We start from the raw sequence: 14125 nt of genomic DNA, 5'->3' as shown, positions 1-14125 counted from the left end.
CCTCAGCCACTCCAGGGGATCCTTTTCTTACAGCTGAGGTAACTCTCAAGCATTTGTACAATTAGAGGAGCCTCCATTTTTGTATGTCCTGCCATGCATTTAGCAGATCCCCCGCAGCACTGAAGAGTGGGTCTGACTCACTCAGGGGCAGCGGGATTTCGCTGCTCGGTTCAGATCGGCGTGAAGGGTTCCCCCCTTCTGAGAATCACCGTGGCTGTTGTTCCAGCCCTTGGTGCTGTGCTGCCACCTTTCCTGGCTCCTGGCACAGCCTGGCTCGATCTGCTCCCTTTTGGAGGCTCTCTGGCTTTCACTCCTCTCTCCTCCCTCCCCCTCTTCTGCCCTGCCTTTAATGAATGACTTGTTGTGTAAATTCAGTCTTCTGTGTTTGTTTTAATTTGTCTGCTCCTGATTAAGGAAAAATTCAGCTCCAGCTCCTGGCATTTACTAGGAAGCTCTTTGGAGCCAAGCTTTTAACCCCCGTTCTCAAAGGAACCCAGGGATGCTTCTTTTGCAGTGTCCAATTTAAACTCTTCAGGGCCTGGCTCTGGAGAGTGCAGCCCCTGCGAAAGCTGCCGGGCAGTTTCCAGCCTGGCACACTCGCATTCCCGGCCTGATTCTTCAAACAGCCTCCAGATTCCCGCAGCAGAAGTGCTTATTACTAACTCAGGATCACATCTAGGATTAAAAGCAACAGCTCTCAAGTTCTGTTTGTGCAGAGATCAGTGCAGGCAGCAGCCTGGGAGCTGATGCAAGTGGAGGATTTCTCTCGCAGGCGTTGGAGCCCTGGGAGAATTCTGTCATCAATTCCAACGCAGCAGAAGGCTGCAGCCCCTAATGCTGAGGATCTCAGATGCTTCAGTTAATGGGGATGATTTATCTCTCCACCTGCACTGACAGCTCTGCTAGGGGACAGGCACTGGGAGGTGTCATTGCTTGTTTTCCCTCACGTGTCGCTGGAAGCGTTTCCTGCTTGCAGCACACACGGGCGGATCCTTTGGACTGTGCCCCTCTGCTGGCCATCAAACACCATCAAATCCTCTTCCTTCTGCCTGAAAACCCCCTGCTCGCACTAATGGAGCTTCAGCACAGGAATTCAGCCACTCCAGCCTCTCCTCCTTTGGAGCCCTGAGCCATAAACACTCCAGCAGGTTCTGCAGGCTTTGGGATCCAGGATCCAGCCACGGGAATGTGGGACAGGCTGGCACACCCCCTGTGCCCGTGCGGGACACTGAGGAGGGCACGGAGCCTGTGAGAGCCACCCAGGGCTCCCAAGGAGCTCTGTCACTGCCAGCTGCCCGGGGGACAGAGTTTGGAGGTGCAGAAGGGGCTCGCACCCCTGCCCTGGGTTTATTTACCCCGGTTTGGATCTCCCCAGTGAACCGAGCTGCTGCTGCCGGGCTGGGCCGGGCTGGGCTGGGCTGGGCCAGGCTCGCAGCTCTGCCGGGGTTGATTTCCCCCCCTCGGAGCTGCCCCAGCCCATCTGAGCCCCGGGCAGCCCGGGGGTTTCAGGCACAAGCGCTGCTCAGCTCTGGTGCATCCCGGCCCCGCTCCTCCCGGCCCGTCCTGGCCCGCAGGGATAAAGGGTGGGAGAGCCTGGAGACCCCCGCTCAGCAGAGCAGCCGGGGGGGAACAGATGCATTAACCCCGAGTGAGATTGCTGCGGACAAAGTGCAGCAGCTCTGCAGCTCGGGGTTATCTGCTGCTCTCCCATTCCGAGCCGACGGAGCGTGGCCAGCTCTATTCATCAGCCCGCGCCCAGAGCCCTGCAGAGGCAGAATTTCCCTGCCTCGGTGCTGTCCCTCCTCAAAGAGGCTCCCGAAAAAGGCAGGCCCCATGCATCTTTCATGGGGCACTAAATAACTCGCTCTGCTATCTATAATTCAATCCCAGCTGCAGAGGCTGAGCAGGGAGGCTTTCGAGGGGGAGATTTCTCTGCCTGCCTTGAGCCCTGGAACTGCTGCAGGCAGGGAGGGGGCAGGGAGGGGCAGGGAGGGGGCAGTGCCAGCCTGGCTCTCCCAGCCCCACCCGGGCTCCCCCAGCTGCCCCCAGGCCGGGAGCAGGACGGGGCTGCTGAAAGCACATTTCCACTCCACAGCACAGATGTTCCCAGCCCGTGCCAAGAGAGCGGGAGAGGCTCAAAGAAAGCAAACATTGTCCCAGGGCAGAGCACAGCGAGCAGGGAGGAAGGTTTCTCTTTTTTTTTTGCTGTTATTATTATCACAATGATTTGGCAGCGTGGAAATGGATTTCTCTCGGGCCTGAGTCAGTTCAGCTCAGATCTATTCAGGATTTTATCCTGAAATCCAAGTCCCTCCCTGGCACAGGAGCTCATGCCCATACCCAGTGCTGTCCTGTCCCGTGTTTCCCTAATCCAACCCAACCCCTCCATGTTTATCCATCCCGGCTGTCTGCTGTCCCAGGCAGCTCATGCCATAACAACAAGGAATTTTCCATCATAGGGACCAAGAATTTCCATCCTTTCCTTGTGTTTGACGCTCAGATTTTGCCCACCCCACATTTGCTCTGAAGCAGAAGCAGGAAATGGCAGCTTGAGAGGCAGGAGCTGGAGAGAGCCAGGAGATCCCAAAAAAGGCATTTTAGGCAGAAAGTGCTGATGCAACCCAGCGGTGCCGGATGCTGCAGCATCGATAAATATTTGATTTAGACTGAATAGGAAGGCATCACGTTCAGAATGACCTGAAAAAGAGGGAAGATGACAAATACAGTGCCACTGAAAGGCAGATTCACACGGTGAGCATTCCTGAGGCTCACTCCGGTGTGCAGACTGCCTCAAATTGGAATGAGCAGGAGTTTCCCGTGGGAAGGGCACCTCTGCCTGCTCCAGCCGGGGCTGTGCACTGACAGCCATGGGATGCCTCTGCCCCTGCTTGGAAAGGCCCTGATTCAGTTTTCAGCCGTTGGCTGACGTGTGCTGCCAGATTTCCTGCACTGGCATCACAGGGGGCAGCTGGGGGGGCTGACAGGATCCTGGGAAGATGCTTTCACCACCCAGTACTTCCCAGTCCTGGCAGGTTTGGGGTTTTTGACATGACTGAGTTTTGCTCTCTCACTTTAGAGCCATTTCCCTTGGCTCTGTCTCTCCCTTCCCTTCCACCCCCTCTAACAAACGCCAGGTTCTGATCCAGTTCTCAGTTCAGCTCCTGCCTCCGGGCTTTCTGCTCCCTTCGCTTTCCTTCAGGCTTTTCCTCACTTTCCTTAAGGAGCTGCTTTGTGTTTCTGGCTCCCTGGGCTCAGCACGAGCCCTGCCCCGGCTCCCTCTCCCCCCACTGCACTCAGCCCTGGCTTGCGTGGGATGCTCGGGGCTGGAGTGTGCAGCCAAAACCGGCCAGAGAGAAACAACAAGTGCTTTTCTCCTCGGTGGGCCGGGAGCTGCTCTAGATAAACCAATTCTTCCCACGCTGCACGAGGCACAACCTGCCCCTGTCAGAGACTGCAGCCAGGAAAAGCCCCACGTCCTCACAGGAGCGCTCCGGCGGATCCCAGTTCCCATCTCCTGGGGTCTGCAGCGGGCTTTGCAGTGGGTGGTGCTGGAGCAGGGCCAGGGGCCTGCCAGGCGCCCCAGGGAACACTCTGTGTACGGTTTGTCATCCTCAGAAGGGCAGGGAGCCTGCTATTAGGGATGTTTTTCCCAAAGGAGCATTTTCGCCATTGGCTGATGGATTTCACGGCTCTGGCCAGGAGGATGCTGAGAAATGAACTTCAGCACTGGATGCAGAGCCAGGCCAGGAGTCAAACTGCTGAGCTTGGGGGGATTGTAGCTGGAATTTCAGCTCAGCCCAGACTTTCCTCGAGTGCCTGGGCTAGCGAGAGCCCCGCGCTGCCAGCAGCTTTCCTCAGGCAGGCTGGGAGCCGGGAGCCCTCACGGTGCTGGGGGGCTCTGCGGGGCCAGGGGCTGCCCTGAGCCCTGCGCTGCACCCCCGGCCTGGAGCGGCTCCGCAGGCCGGGACCACCCCCGGCGGGGCTGCTCCATCGCCATTCCCATCCCCCGGAGGAAAGGCTGCGAGCCCGGGGTGGTGCCAGAGTGGGAGCTGCAGTCCCTGCAAGGCGGCTGCTCCCTCGGGGGGCTGGCAGGGGGCGGGGGGTGACCCCAGCCAGGCTCTCAGGGGACATCCCGTGCCAGCCGGGGCTGGCTGCGGGCGGGAGAAAACTTCGGCCGGGCTCAATCCTCTCTCCTCTCCGGATAAGCAGCTCCTGAGCCCGGGGCAGTCGCGGTGGAGCCGTCCCTGGGGACCCACGGGCGGCTGATCCCCCTCCATCTGCTCAGCATCGGCAGCACGGGGTGGATTTAAGCTGGGATCACTCCAGGCGCAGCACACGGCCCCGTGCCCGACCCGTGCCCCTTGGGAAGTCACCATCCTGTCACCACCCCCGGGCTCACACCCCGGCCCAGGACACCTGCCCTGCGGGGAGGAGAGACCGTGACACCCGCCAGCACCCCCTGAGCCTTCCTCTGCCGTCCTGCTGCACCTCCCTGACCCCAGAGGACACCAGGGCGTGGTGCCAAACAGCGCGGGGTGGGCAGGAGCCTCTGGACTCCGGCAGCTCTGGGCTGGAAACTCCCGTTTTGTGTCTCTGTGCGGAGGAACTGTCATGTCCCAAAGCTCAGTGTGGACGGGCAGAGGTGCCCGCGGTGCCGCTGTTCCAGCTCGGAGCGCCGGAGGAGGCAGGACTGGGGCATCCCAGTGAGGCTGGGACAGCCCGAGGCGATGCTGAGGGCAGCCGGGCAGCTCCCGCGGAGCAGGGACGGCGCTGCCGGAAAGCCGCGGATCGCGGAGGGACAGGGCACGCGGAGGGCTGGGTCAGCCGGGCGGTGCCGCGGTACCGGGGTGACGCTGGGGACACCGGGGCACGGCCGCCCGAGCGGCACCTCCCCGCTCCCCCGCCTCCTCCGCTCCCTCTCCCTCCTCCTCCCGTCTCCCTCTCCCGAGCCAGCCCGGCCGGGGGAGGAGCCGGCCGCGCACAAAACCTCCCGCCCGGCCCCTCCGGGCCCCGCTCCGGCACCGGCACCGGCGGCGCCCAGCGCCCGCCCGGGGCCATGCGCGCCGCGGCGGGGCCGGGGCCGGCGGGGCCGGGGCAGGGCGGCGGCCGCCCGCGGCCATGAGCGCGGCGGGGCCGGGCGGCGGCCCCGGGCGGCGGCGGCGGGCGGGGGGCGGCGGGGCGAGCCCGGCGGGGCGGCCGCGGGCCGGGCCCGGGCGGCGGCGGCGGGCGCTGCGCTCGCTGGGCAGCCTGGCCGGGCGGCTGCTCCGCACCTGGGCGCGCCTGGCCGGGGGCCGCGGGGGCCGCCGCGCCGCCCCCGAGGATGACGAGGGCGGGTTCCGGGGGGGGTCGCGGCGGCGGCTCGGCGGGGCGGCCCCGGCGGCGGCGGCGGGGGGCGGCGCGGGGAGCGATGCGGGAGCGGGCGGCGGGGAGCGGCCGCCGGGCGCGCAGGGGCTGCGGAACCACGGCAACACCTGCTTCATGAACGCCGTGGTGCAGTGCCTGAGCAACACGGCGCCGCTGGCCGAGCGCCTGGCGCTGGGCCGGTACCGCGCCCGCGGCGCCCGCGCCGAGGTCACGCAGCGGCTGGCGGCCCTGGTGCGGGCGCTCTGGACCCGCCAGTACACCCCGCAGCTCTCCGCGGAGTTCAAGGTACCGAGCGGCCCCCGCGCGGCTCCTCTCGCCCCGGCCCCAGCGGCATCCCCGGCTCGCAGCGGCACGCCCCGCTCACAGCTCCCTCCGGCCCCCCGAACCCACTGAGACCTTCCCAGCCCAGGGACCCACTGAGACCTTCCCAGCCCAGGAACCCTCTGACACCCCTCCCAACCCCCTCAAACCCACGGACGCCTTCCCAGTTCACATCACCTACTCCCCTGCCTCATCCTCCCCGTGGACCCTGCCCTGCCAGACACCCCCAGCCCTGCTGCTGTCCCCTCCCTCTGGCATGTCACCTCCCGCTGTGCCCCGAGCTCCCGCGGTGGGTGAGCTCCCAGCCCTGGCCGTGCCACAGAGCCCTGAGGACGAGCCGGTGCTGGATGTGATCACTGTAAGGCAGGATGTTGTCCCAGGAGCCAAATTTGGTGGCCTCAGGCTCTGTCCCTGAGCGTGTGCCACACCTCTGCCAGGCGCAGGCCAGGGAACAGCGCGTCAGGGGTATCACAGCACGTTCAGCCTGGCATGGATCTCCCCACGCTCAGGGACACGAGTGGCATTTTCTCGGTGCTGCCAATAAACCGCTGCTGCCACTGAACTTCACAAAGCGCCCGGGGGAGCTCCCGGGAAGCCGAGCCCTGCCCTGGGATGGGCTACGCTGAGCGGATCCCATCCGAGTGCTGGGGGCAGGTGGGACCTGAGGGTCCCCATGGCTGCGCTTGCCCATCTGGACTTCATTGCGGTTTTCCCTGTGTCCCCTCCTGGCCGCTGGAAGCTGGGACACCACAGAGCCTCTGTCTCAGCTGCGTGCTCGGTGTCCCCCCCGCCCTGATGGCCCTGCAGAGGCAGGACGAAGGCAGAGGCTGTTGCAGGGATGGAGCAGGGATGGTTTTGGGGTGGGTGCTGAGCAAGAACCCGTTCATCAGCGCCTGCCACACCCGTGTCTTGCAGAACATCGTCTCCAAGCACAGCTCGCAGTTCCGGGGCAACGCTCAGCACGACGCGCTCGAGTTCCTGCTCTGGCTGCTGGACCGAATGCACGAGGACCTGGGCGCCGCCTCCCCCGCCCAGCAGAGCCGCGGCCCCACGCAGGTGGGTGCCCCCGGCTGGGGGGAGGCGCTCGGGCCAGGTCTGGGACCGGGGCGCCGGGATGTGGTGCCGGGGGTGGATGGAGCTGGGCCCCGCCCCGCAGGGGATGGGGATGCTGCGGCTCGCTCCGTGCGCGGGTAAAAGGGTGGTGGGAGCCGAGTGCTGCGGGGCTGGGCAGGGGCTGGAGTGCTGGGAGAGCGGGGGTGTCGGCAGGAGCCCATCCAGCAGAGCATCCCGGCTCTGGGGGGCATCCTGGTCCTTGGTGAGGAGGAGATGCAGCTCCCCCCGCCCCCGTCCTTCCCTGCCTCCAGCTAAGCCCGCTGTAATTACAGCTCGGCGGCTTTGCTGCTGGCAAAATGAGTAATTAAGTCTTCCTCAATCCATCTGCGCTCAGGCATTGCCCTGGCCCTGGCCCTGGTCCTCCCTGCCTCCTCCTGCCTCCTCCTGCCTCCTCCTGCCTCCTCCTGCCACCTCCCTCCCCGCCTGCTGCTCCCGCCGGGCGCCGCTGTTGCAGGAGATGGATTTGAGCTGTTGCCGTTTGACCCATGAGCTCAACTCAGCCGCGAGCTGTCCCCACTCTGGGGGTGACACCCGGCCCAGCCGCGAGCTGTCCCCACTCTGGGGGTGACACCCGGCCCAGCAGGGAGCTGTCCCCACTCTGGGGTGACACCCGGCCCAGCAGGGAGCTGTCCCCACTCTGGGGGTGACTCCCGGCCCAGCAGGGAGATGTCCCCACTCTGGGGGTGACTCCCGGCCCAGCGCTGAGCTGTTCCTGCTTCGGGGTGACACCCATCCTGGTCACAGGGACCTGGGAGCAGCTCCCCGTCCCCGTGCCCAGTTTGGGGGTGCCGTGGCTGTGCCCTGGGTGGGGGTCCTGGGCAGACCCTGCCAGCCTCCAGCACAGCTCTGTCCCACAGGGAGAGCTCGGCTGTGGTGCCCATCCCTGGCGAGGCTGCGCCGCCTGCCCAGGGCCCTGCAGCCATCCCTGCACGGAGCTGAGCTGGCCTCGGCCCTGCCGCCTTTCCCGGGAGCCATTTGGATGCCCCAGGCTTTTTGGGAGAGCCCGGCAGCTCCCGTTGAACGTCAGGTGCCCACGTGTGCCTTGAGCTGTGCTGTGACATCGCCTGTGCCACCTGGAGCTGGTGGCACGGCCATGGCCAAGGACCTCCCAGGTGCTGGAGGGGACCCTTTGTGTCCCTCAGCACCCGTGGTTTTGCCTGGCATCCCTCAGTTTTTGTCCCTTTTGGCATTGCCACCAGGGACAAGGCTCGGCTGCCAGGAGGGCTGGAGGCACCTCCTGGATTTCTGGGGAATTCTGGGGGCCCTGTAGGGCACAGATACCATCCAGGTCCCCTCTCAGCCACACCAGATGGACCCCAGTGCCAGGCAGACCGTCAGGACACGTCAGGCCCAGCAGGACCTGGTGCCAGCAGATGGCATTCAGGAAAATCCACCTCTTGGCCAAAATCCTCAGTGATTTTCAGTCTTACTCATCGAGATACCAGAAAGTCACTGTCTTACCCCAAAACAGCCCAGGTTTTTTTACTGATGCTGCCTGGAGGGCAGTGCCAGGCATGCAGGTGCCAGAGTCTCTTTGGCATCACCTTCATCCTCGTGCCGTAGGGACGCCAAAGCCGGGCTTGGTTCACTAGGACGTGTCCCTGACACCCTGAGGGACACGTCCCTCACCCTGTCACCTCACTCACCACTCGCCTCTTGCCCCTGCAGCCTGGCAAGGATGGGAGCAGCGGTGCCAGCAGGTCTCCCCCAGGCAGCCAGCACCCGCAGGGGCAGAGCTTCGTGCAGAGCCACTTCCAGGCCCAGTACAGGTCAGTGGGGGCACGGATCCTGCCCACAGGGGCTTTGCCCTTCTGCGAGCACTGGGTGGGCACTGTGAGCCCAGGGAAGGGATGAAACTGCAAGGATCTCTATCCATCCATCATCCATCCATCATCCATCCATCCGTCCATCCGTCCATCATCCATCCATCCATCCATCCATCCATCCATCCATCCACCCATCTATCCATCCATCCATCCATCCATCCATCCATCCATCCATCCATCCATCCATCCACCCATCCCAGCCATGGGACCTTCTTGCCCTACAAGCAGTTGAAAATGTCCAAGGCCAGGCTGGACAGGGACAGTGACCAGCTCCAGTGGCGGTGTCCCTGCCCACAGCAGTGTCCCTGACCACAGCCATGTCCCTGCCCACGTTGGTGTCCCTGCCCACGGTGCCCTCTGAAGGTCCCTGACAACCCAGACCACGCTGTGCTCCTGCCACAGCACTCGGGGTTGTCCCAGCACCCCAGCACGAGGTGCCCTGCTGTGGGACACCCCACACATTCCTCTGGCCGGGACTCGTGGGATGCTCAGGCCACCCTGTCCCCAAGGCACGGCACTGCAGGCAGCAGGGGACACATCTGGGTCACAAGCCCTTCCTCCTCTCTCAATTAATCCCTCGTCCTATATATGAAAAAAGGCGCTTTAATTATCCCTGTTCCACGTGCCGGAGCCGTCTGTGCGCTGAAGGATTTATTAATTTGTGTGGCTGTTTCCCAGGGAGCTCAGTGGCTATTCAAGGTGACAAATAACGAGGACCCAGGACTTTGCTTTGGATTTTCATTTACTTTTTCCCTTTTCGTTTAAGAAAAAAGGCGGGGGAAAAATCCCCCCCCAAAACAAACAAACAAACAAATAAAAAAACCCAAACAGAAGCAAAAGCAAAAAAAATCCTTAAAAAACAGAATTAAGGAGAATCAGCAGTAGGTACCAGGGTACCAGGGATGATGGATTTGGGATGTGGTACCTGGGATGACAGATTTGGGGTGTGGTACCTGGGATGTCGGATTTGGGATGTGGTACCTGGGATGTCGGATTTGGAATGGGGTATGTGGGATGACAGATTTGGTGTGTGGTACCTGGGATGATGGATTTGGCGTGTGGTACCTGGGATCAGCCCCAGGGTGGGCTCTCGGGGGGCCGTGCCCGCTCCGCTGACCCTGCCCATCCATTTGCCAGGTCCTCCCTGACGTGCCCTCACTGCCTGAAGCAGAGCAACACCTTCGACCCCTTCCTGTGCATCTCCCTGCCCATCCCGCTGCGCCAGACCAGGTGAGGCCACGCGCGCCCGGCGGGACGGCAGTTTGCATTTTTTGGGGCAGATAAGGAAGGCGGGAGGCGGCGGCAGCCCCGGCGGCGGTGGCGGCGGTGGCGGCGGGTGTTCGCCGCGCTGAGCTGTGTCCCGCCTGTCCCCAGGGCTCTGAACGTCACGCTGGTGCTGCAGTGCGAGCGCTGGCGCTTCGTGCGGGTGGGGCTGGCCGTGCCGCTGCTGGGCACCGTGGCCGACCTGCGGGAGATGGTGGCGCGGCACGGCCGCGTCCCGGCCGAGCAGGTACCGGGGCGGGCACCGGGGCGGGCACCGGGGCCGGGGCCGGCCGCGCGGTGCTGAGCGCCCGCGGCGGTCCCGCAGGTGATCCTGGCCGAGGTGTCCCCGCGGGGCCTCCTGCGCTCGCTGTCCGACCCCGAGGCGCTGCGGGCGGCCGGCGAGGCCGCGCCCGTCTACGCCTTCCAGCCGCCGCCCGCCCGCCGCGCAGGTACGGCCGTGCCAGCGGCCGCGGTGTGCTGGGATCGGTGGAAGAGAGTGGATCCCTCACTGGGACTGGTGGGAAGGAGTGGATCCCTCACTGGGACTGGTGGGAGGTGGAGGATCCCCTCGTTGGGGTTGGTGGGGCAGTGGGTCCTGGTCAGAGGCAGCTGCACCCACCGGCAGTGATGGGAACAGCGGTGCTGGGCGGGGCCGTGGCACTAATTAACGCAGCGCTAATAGAGCCCCTCGCTTCCCGGCCCCAGGGTGTCCCCGCAGCCTCCCCACGTCCCCCGCGGCGCCGCGGCCCGAGGGGCCGAGGCTGCTGCCCAGCGCCGCCCGCTCCTCCGACTGCCTGCACCGCGCGCCCGGCGGCCGCATCCTGCTGCTGCTCTGCAACACGGCGGGCACGGGCCCGCAGCTCGCCAGGTACTGCCGCCTGTGTGCCACCTCCTGCCACCCGCCTGCCACCCTGTCCTACCCACCCCCCGTCCCTGTGACACCCAGCCTCGTGTGCCCAGGTTCGGGCCGCCGCTGGTGCTGCGGGAGGAGCGCGGCGTCTCCTGGGAGCAGCTGCAGCAGAACATCCTGGCCCAGCTCAGGGGGGTCCTGCGGGGAGAGGTCCGGCCACAGGTGAGCCCAGGGAACGACCCTGTGCCCTGAAAGCCATCAGATTTTGGGCCTGTCTTTGTCCCGTGTCCCAAATCCTGGCTTGGCCGGGTGCTGCTGCTGGGCAGGGGATCCCTGTCCCCCGGTGACCCCACAGCCGCCTCTCCCCTCACAGGGCACGGGGGCCCTTTTCCGGATCCGCCTGGCCGGGGGCTCGGCCCCCTGCACCTACCTGTCCCCTCAGGATCCCCGTCCCCTCTGCCACCCTGCCATCGACAGGTAAGGGGCTGCAGGGACAGGACTGTCCCCGGGACGTCCCCTCAACCCCTGGGGGCGGCCAGTGGCATCACCATGAGTGGGCACAGCATCCCTGTGCACGGCTGTGTTGTCACCGTGGGTGGCCAGCCATGGGTGACACTTTGGGTAGCCGCAGTGGTGGTCACAGCTGCCCCAGCACTGGGTCCCCGGCCCAGCATTCCCACTGAGGGAGGTGGTGGCTGTCCCTGCCTGCCACCACAGGCTGGCAAGGAGGTGTCCCCACGGGGCCAGGGGCTCTGGGGACATTTCTCCCTGTCCTCCCCTCAGGGCCCTGCAGCTGTGCGGGGCCGGGGGCCCTCCCCACGTGAGGCTGACGGCGGAGTGGGACACGGGCACCAAAGAGCGGTGAGTGCCCCGCGCCCGGGCTGGGGGGACGCCCGGCACTCGGGCAGCCTCGCTGGTGACGCGTCCCCCCAGGCTGTTCGGGAGCATCCAGGAGGAGGCGGTGCAGGACGCTGACAGCGTGTGGCAGCAGCAGCAGGCGCACGGGCAGCAGCACAGCTGCACCCTGGACGAGTGCTTCCAGCTCTACACCAAGGAGGAGCAGGTACGGGCACCCCCGGGCAGGCCCGCGCCCTGCCCACCCCGGCACAGGGGCGCTGGAGCTGGCTGTGAGGCGGCAGGGGTGACAGAGAGGGAGGTGGCCATGATGTGGTGTCCTCAGCTGGCCCCGGACGATGCCTGGCGCTGCCCGCACTGCAAGGTGCCCCAGCAGGGCACGGTGAAGCTCAGCCTGTGGACGCTGCCCGACATCCTCATCATCCACCTGAAGCGCTTCCGGCAGGTGGCCGAGCAGCGGCACAAGCTGACCACGCTGGTGAGGTTCCCGCTGCGGGGGCTGGACATGGCCCCGCACGTGGCGCAGCGGGGCCAGCCCGGGGTGCAGCTCCTGGGGCGCTGGGCACCCTGGCAGCCCCCCCTGCGCCTGCCCCCGGGCTGCCCCCGCGACCACCTGTACGACCTGTACGCAGTCTGCAACCACCACGGCAGCATGCAGGGCGGCCACTACACCGGTGAGCGGGGACACGGGGGACGGGGGGTGCCACGGGGGTGCCACGGGGCAGGGCAGAGGGGAGCCAGGGTGAGGGGACATTCAGGATGGCATTGCAGGCGCCCCAGGGCAGGCAGGGCACCGGGATGTGTCCTCCAGCACCATCCCGCTGCCCCAGTGTGTCCCCGCACCGTGGGGCTCCTGTTCGCCCCTGCACCCCGGGGGTCGGGGCATCCCGGGACAGAGCCCCGGTCCCCGCTCACCCCGCGCCCCCTCGCCCCCAGCGTTCTGCTGCAACGCCCTGGACGGGCGCTGGTACAGCTACGACGACAGCCGGGTGGAGGGGGTGCGGGAGGCCGAGGTGAGCACCCGCAGCGCCTACATCCTCTTCTACCAGCGCCGCCGCGCCGCCGCCTCCGGCACGGGTAAGCCCCCGATCCCCGCGCCCCGGCACTGCCGTGGGGTCACGCTCAGCCCTGCGTGTGCCCCCTGCACACGTGTGCGCACAGAGCTGCCGCACCACCCCTGCGCGGGTGCGGGCCCGGTCCCACCCTGCCCCAGCCCGGCCCACGCCCGCCGCTCCCCGCAGGGCACTGGGTGTTCCGCCTGGCCGCCGCCGAGCCCCGCACCGACCCCGAGCCCGAGCCCTCGGGCTACGCCGGCGCCGCGGAGAACGGTGAGGCTCAGGACACTCCATCCGCTCAGGATGCGCCCCCCGCGCCCCCCGCCCGCCCTGACCGCGCTTTCCCCGCAGGCGGGTTCGAGGCGCGGCCCCCGGTGCGGGGGCTGCAGGGGCTGCCCGCTCGCAGCCTCAGCGTCCGGACCGCACCCCCGGGACAGGGGGAGCCGGGCCGCCCCCGACGGCTCCGCCGCGCCGCCAGCGCCGAGGGGACCCCGCGCCGGCCGCCGCCGGGCCCCGGCAGCCCCGAGGGGCCGCGGGGGGACGCGGGTGTCCCCCCGGGCCGCTGCCCCCCCGGCCCCTCGGCGCTGGGGCGGTCGCGGAGCTCGGCCAGCCTCCCCCCCCGGCCCGAGGCGGGGCTGCGCCGGTCCGCCTCGCTGGGCAGGGGCGCGGCGGGGCCGGCCCCGGCCCGGGCTCCCCCCGGGGCCGCCCCGCAGCGCGGCCGGCAGCTCCCCGGGCCCCTGCGCCCCGCGGCCGTGCCCGAGTCCAGCTTCTGAGCCACGCTGGGGGCACCGCCCCGGCAGCTCTGCAGCTGGTCCCGAGCGGAAAGGGGAGCGCCCCGCGCCGGGTGTCCCACCGCAAGGGTGCCTGAGCCAGGGATCCCAAACCAGCACATCCCGGCCGAGGGCGTCCCGACCTGGGGGCTCCCAGCCCAGGCACTTCCGAGCCCAGGGAAAACCAAGCCAGGCTATCCTGACCCAGGTGCTCCCAAATGGAATCCTGCATGGGGGCTGCTGCCTGACCCAGGGCACCCCAGACCCTGATCCAGAAGCATTCCAAACCGGGACCATCCCTAGCCGGGGGTTTCAGACCCGGGCTCATGCCAAAGTGGGCTCATCCCAAAGTGGGCTCATCCCAAAGTGGTGGCTCTGAACCCTGGAGTCTCCCAGCGCGGGGCCATCCCAAACAGGGCAGGCGGGTGCATGGTCCCCAGCTCTGCAGCACCAGAGTATTTATTGTACCAGGAGAGTTTTATTCAGAGACGCTTTTTGTTTTCTAAAAGGCGACTATTTGGGGGTGGGGGGTCCCCCACACCTCCCCACACCTCGGTCTATGCAATCCCCGATTCCTGCAGCCAAGTTTTGTACGGGGCTCTCCCCCACCGCCGGCGGTTTCTATTAAAGACACGTGAAACAAGCCCAGTGTCCATCCCAGGGGAAAAGGGCTCTGTGTCCCTTGGGGGTGGTTCTGCTCCTGCAGTG

At 66.3% G+C, this 14125-nt stretch overlaps 2 protein-coding genes across 2 annotated transcripts in view; one reads left to right on the top strand and one right to left on the bottom strand.

The window, feature by feature from the left end:
• ARHGAP44 (Rho GTPase activating protein 44) overlaps positions 1 to 14125 on the bottom strand; it is a 37068-nt gene that overhangs the window by 3451 nt on the left and 19492 nt on the right. The window lies entirely within an intron of this gene.
• USP43 (ubiquitin specific peptidase 43) lies at positions 5119 to 14060 on the top strand. The gene is made up of 15 exons (XM_085556876.1): positions 5119 to 5649; positions 6601 to 6741; positions 8467 to 8567; positions 9762 to 9854; positions 9999 to 10134; positions 10213 to 10336; positions 10593 to 10755; positions 10848 to 10959; positions 11111 to 11214; positions 11521 to 11598; positions 11671 to 11800; positions 11918 to 12266; positions 12529 to 12669; positions 12834 to 12920; positions 12999 to 14060. The coding sequence occupies exons 1-15, from the start codon at positions 5119 to 5121 to the stop codon at positions 13418 to 13420; spliced, it is 2712 nt and encodes a 903-aa protein (XP_085413002.1). The 3' UTR covers positions 13421 to 14060.

This window comes from Lonchura striata, chromosome 18, assembly GCF_050655825.1.
Source record: "Lonchura striata isolate lonStrDom1 chromosome 18, ASM5065582v1, whole genome shotgun sequence".
Taxonomy (NCBI): domain Eukaryota; kingdom Metazoa; phylum Chordata; class Aves; order Passeriformes; family Estrildidae; genus Lonchura; species Lonchura striata.
The sequence above is the reverse complement of the archived record's forward strand: the minus strand, read 5'-3'. Positions and strand labels throughout refer to the sequence as shown.